Source organism: Quercus suber, unplaced genomic scaffold, assembly GCF_002906115.3.
Source record: "Quercus suber isolate HL8 unplaced genomic scaffold, Cork oak 2.0 scaffold_1624, whole genome shotgun sequence".
NCBI lineage: Eukaryota > Viridiplantae > Streptophyta > Magnoliopsida > Fagales > Fagaceae > Quercus > Quercus suber.
Window position 1 is genome coordinate 1 of NW_027070986.1, and position 4,971 is coordinate 4,971.

The 4,971-nt window shown below is 38.0% G+C and overlaps 1 protein-coding gene across 2 annotated transcripts; it reads left to right on the forward strand.

Annotated features, from left to right (window-relative positions):
* The first annotated feature begins 240 nt into the window (after positions 1–240).
* Positions 241–4,735, forward strand: LOC112001995 (transcription factor bHLH49). 2 transcript variants are annotated; one of them, XM_024034171.2, is made up of 9 exons: positions 241–1,005; positions 1,115–2,235; positions 2,341–2,571; positions 2,662–2,727; positions 2,833–2,901; positions 3,282–3,353; positions 3,447–3,644; positions 3,917–4,004; positions 4,097–4,735. In XM_024034171.2, the coding sequence occupies exons 2-9, from the start codon at positions 1,312–1,314 to the stop codon at positions 4,132–4,134; spliced, it is 1,686 nt and encodes a 561-aa protein (XP_023889939.2). In that variant the 5' UTR covers positions 241–1,005; positions 1,115–1,311; the 3' UTR covers positions 4,135–4,735. The 2 variants fall into 2 exon arrangements, with proteins under 2 accessions (XP_023889939.2, XP_023889940.2); XM_024034172.2 differs by having other exon boundaries at positions 241–2,235.
* Positions 4,736–4,971: the final 236 nt, after the last annotated feature.

Here is a 4,971-nt window from a genome sequence, read left to right on the forward strand (position 1 = left end):
AATTATTATCAAAATAAAGTTCAAAGATTAAAAGTAAACTAAAGTAATATACTAATAAATACTACATCAAATACTCTACAACAACAAACAATAGCAGCGGTGAAGAAAGTGTTTATTATATTAAGCAAAAAAGCTTGGGAGAAGAGCTTTGGGAGGTGTGTTTTAATTAATATATTTACAGTAGAAGTGGCGGTGGTTAATCATCAAGAGCTCTCATTTTTATGTAAGCGTGGGTATAAATGCAGGACCTTTGCCATTACTCTTTTCTCTTTCAAAATACACACTACATTACATTACACTACTCATCGCCTTAATTTCTCTTTGGACTGCCTCTTTCAGTCTTTATCTCAAGACTGCTTTTTTTATTTTTATTTTTATTTTCTCTCTCTCTCTCTCTCTCGCTCTCTGTAGCGTGACAGTGTACAGCAGGGTTTCTGAGCCAAAAGGACAGGAAGGGTTTGAACAAACAAAAGCCCAAATTCAATAAAAGTTGGGAGTGAAAAGGTTGAATGGAGGGCAGAGTACCAAAAGTAGCTCAGAATCTCAAATGGGTATCTTTCTCTAGCCACTTTTTAGCTCTCTCCTCTCTCTCTCTTTCTCTCTCTCTCTCTCACACTCAGAGCTGGTCTGACTAGGGTTTGAATGGGTATTTATTATACTGAAATCAATGTTCTTTGTATAATTGGCTGCTTCCATAGACCTTTTCTCAGCTCTCCTTTGAACTGTCTTTTTTAGTTTCTCTGTCTTGGTTGGGCTTCTTTCGAGTATTTTTGGTACTTCCAAGTTCAGTGGTGGCTTTGGGAAATAGTAGCTTTTAAAGCTGGGGTTTCAGTGTTTGAGCTCAGTACTAGTTCATGTGGGTCTCTCTTGTTTACTTCTTCTAAGCTGCATTACTTGTAGTTAGTTTTACAGACTTACATGATATGGTCCTCTTTTGGTGGGAGTCATTGAGCTTATTCGGAAGATCTTGCGGCCAATGTGAAGGTTCCTATGTTGTTGTAACTTGTAAGTATCAATTACATGGTTGAATTGAAGCCTGTTAATTTGTGTGGTTGAACTTGTCTGGATTTGATTTGAATTTAGTTTTGTTCTGTTTTTCCTCCCTTTTATTTAGGTCTTTGATCTTTGGGTGTTCGTAGCTAGGATTGGCCAACCAGATTTTTGTTGAGGGTGGACAAAATTTTATGTTTTTGTTTGATTTTCTGAGGATTGATTGCCGGTTGTTTGAGAATAGTTGTAAAGAGAAAAGGTAATTTATTTAGTATTTAGCACTCTGGCTGCTTTTGGTATTCTCTTTGTGAAGGTGATCAGATGGATATGGTGGGTGACAAGGATAAATTTGAGCTAGAAAATAGGAATGAGGAGGATCCTATGAATTTTGCTGCACCTAGTCCTAGTCCCAGTGTTGACTGGCGATTTGGTGGTTTGGTTCCCACCGGAAATCCAATGGCAGTTAGCAAAGGATCTACTTCAATGGTGGTGGAGTCATTCGGGCCAACCCTTTGGGACCAAAGCCAAACCGCCAATCCACAAAACTTGGGGGGATTATTTTCTGACATTAATAATGTCCAGAACAGTGCAAGCACTTCAGACACATTAGGAATTAGAAAAGGTACTCCTGCAGCTGTGGTCTCTTTACCAAGTATTGATCATAAAACATTTGACATGGGTTGGAATCCAACAAGTTCAATGTTGAACTTGAAAGGAGGAGGGGGAATTTTCTTACCTGGAAATGGAATGCTCCCACAGAGCTTATCTCAGTTCCCAGCAGATTCTGCCTTCATTGAGCGAGCTGCTAGGTTTTCATGCTTCAATGTCAGTGGTGGGAATTTTAGTGATATGGTTAACCCTTTGGAATCTATGGGGGGTACTAATTATTTTAGGGGTGGGGGAATGATGCAAGAGGTTTTTGGTGGCAATGGGCAGTCTCACTCTCAAAAGAATGAGGTGATGAATGTGGATGAGGCTTTCAAAGGTGTTTCTATGACTGTTGGTGAGCATGAGCATGAGCATGGGGCTACTGGAGGTGGAGGGAGCCCACTAAAGAATGTTAGATCTCATGATGAAGCTAAACAAGGCATTGGTGTCGGTGGGTCTGGACCTGGTAATGATTCTGATGAAGCTGAGTTTAGCACTGCAGGTGGTCAAGACGAGCCATCTGTGTTGGAAGGTACTACAGGTGGGGAACGTTTTGCTGGGGGACTTGAATCAAAGAAAAGGAAAAGGAGTGAGCAGGTAAACCATGCTTCTCAATTTTTCCTCTTTAATCTGTAATGACTTCCTTCTTGTTGTTATCGTTTGGTTTTTTTCCCTCACAGTGATATTAAAATCTTTTGCTAGGATACTGAATCGGATCTAGCCAAAGTAGGTCCACAACAGCCTGGTGAATCTGCAATGGATGACACTGAAATTCAACAGAACGGAGACCAAAAGCCAACTGCAACTACTAATAAGAGCTCTGGGAAACATGGTAAACAGGGTTCTCAAGCTTCAGATCCACCAAAAGAAGAATATATTCATGTCAGAGCTCGAAGGGGCCAGGCCACAAATAGCCATAGTCTTGCAGAAAGAGTAACATTGGATTAATTTTTTTTCTCTTTTAAAAAAAGCCAAATATTTTGCGTTAGCACCTGGGTTAAAATTACATGATTCTGATTATAGGTAAGAAGAGAAAAGATCAGTGAAAGGATGAAGTTTCTTCAAGATCTTGTACCTGGTTGCAGCAAGGTTGGTTTGTTGAAATTAATAGTTTTGAGAACGTAATTATTTCAAATTCGCACCAAAATTGAGTCTATGCTCTTCAAATTATGAGAATTAGATTTGTATCTGCAGGTCACTGGTAAAGCGGTGATGCTGGACGAAATCATTAATTACGTACAATCACTGCAACGACAGGTCGAGGTATGGAAGTAGCAAAATTTTCCTTACCTTGAGTTTATCCGTTGTTATTGCCCTTTCCTGTGTCTTGAGTTTCTGTGCAGCATCAACTTTTAATTTCATCAGATGTTCTAAATTGCAAGTATAGATGCACGAGCTACCTAATATTGTGTGACTTGTCCATCCCGACACAGATCTTGAATGATTAAGCAAGCATTGCAGCTGCTTATATGGTCATTGCTATAAGATATCACTTTTGAGTTGGCAAAAATTGATGAACTATTGACTAATTTACCTATCTCATGCCTTTTAATTAAATTATTGCTTCACCTGTATATTGGAAACATGTTTGTTTCAATGATTTCATGGTTCTTATGGTTTAACACTAAGTAACTTTTTTGCAGTTTTTGTCAATGAAACTTGCTACTGTGAATCCACGGCTAGATTTTAATGTTGAAGGGCTCCTGGCAAAAGATGTAAATGACGTACCAAATATTTTGCTAAGATGCAAAATCATTACAAGTACCTTTTTATATTTCCTAAACGTATTCTACAATTTATATATGCAGATCCTTCAGTCCCGAGCGGGTCCATCTACGTTGGGATTTTCACCAGATATGCCCATGGCTTATCCTCAGCTGCATTCCTCTCAACAAGGACTCATTCGAGCAGGTCTTTCTGGCCTAGGAAGTTCATCTGATTTGCATCGAAGAACCATGAATTCCCAGTTGACACCCATGACGGGAGGTTTCAAGGAACCTACACGGGTATCTTTAATCCATAGCTAGAACTATAGTTTCTCACCACCAGCTTTGATTCTAAAATGGTTCTTATTTAGTTTGTATAAAAAAAGTTCTTGTATTATATCTTACATAAAGGTAATGGTGGAACCCTAAGTTGGACATCTTTATGTTATATTGAGATTCATTTGCAATCTCTCTAATTTCTTGACACGTATATAACTATGAAAATTAAGTCTTCATGGCTCTCCATGCGTCACCAATGATTAACCTTTCTTTTGATGTATATGACTTCACAGCTACCCAATGTCTGGGAGGATGAGCTCCACAATGTTGTCCAGATGAGCTATGGAACCAGTGCTACCCCCAATAGCCTAGATGTAGATGGTATGATTAGCCGATTTTTGCACAAATGCTCTCCTATGTTATACACCCAAATGTTCCTGAGGTTATTACTGAGTTCCCTTCTGTATGTGCAGGGTCTCTGCCACCTGGCCATATGAAAGTTGAACTTTGATAATTATTTTGGATTTTATGCCATGGTAATATGCGTCGTATATGCTTGCAATGCAATCTTAAGGAAATAACAGAGCTCACAAGGTTATCTCTTTCATTGATAAAGATTTATCATTGCTGTATTTACTACAAGCTGTGTGTTAAATGAGATGCTACTAGCCGGTGTAAAAGCTTAAAGGGTCAGTCACATGACCCAAAAGAAGGGAATGTTTCTCTAACTTGGAGGATTCTTAGAAATATGGTGCGGCAACAGCAGTCACTATTGTTTCTTTTGTTCAAACTTTACATATAACCCAGAAGTTAAAATGCTATATTCTCAACGATGAGTGAGGATGTTTGTGAATCAAGAAGCACAGATTAAAGTTCGGACTCTACTAGTCTGCGTGTGAAATAGGCTGGGTGAATTTAACGAGAAGATTGGTAGGGAAACCATGGTGATGCTCTCTCAAGATGAGTTAGGAGCCTTTTGTTTAATCATAATTCATAAGCTGACAAATGTAATATTATTCCTTTTTCATTATTCCATTCTTTCCCTGGCTCTGGTTATATTGGAGTAAAAACATACCATTTCCGTGAATATTAAGTGAGTAAATTTAAAGCCTCGTCAAACTTGTTTGGTGTGATGCAACTGAAACTGAAATTGAACTCAAATCATAATTGAACTCGTGGGAGTTATACTTGATGAATTTCCACTTAATATAATGTATAATTTGTTTTTAAAAATTTGTTGAAGGTAATTTTTTTTTCCTAAAATAATTTTTCATCTTTCTATCTCTACCAATATATCATTTTATTATTTTTGGTGTAGTGTTTGATTGATATTTTTCCTTTATGAGTT

Bases quoted from the DNA above. Each gene is read 5' to 3' on its own strand.
- LOC112001995 (XM_024034172.2), top strand. From the start codon at position 1,312: ATGGATATGGTGGGTGACAAGGATAAATTTGAGCTAGAAAATAGGAAT. The intron at 2,902-3,281 runs GTATGGAAGTAG...ACTTTTTTGCAG, and splicing joins CACTGCAACGACAGGTCGAG to TTTTTGTCAATGAAACTTGC. The intron at 3,354-3,446 runs GTAAATGACGTA...TTATATATGCAG, and splicing joins AAGGGCTCCTGGCAAAAGAT to ATCCTTCAGTCCCGAGCGGG.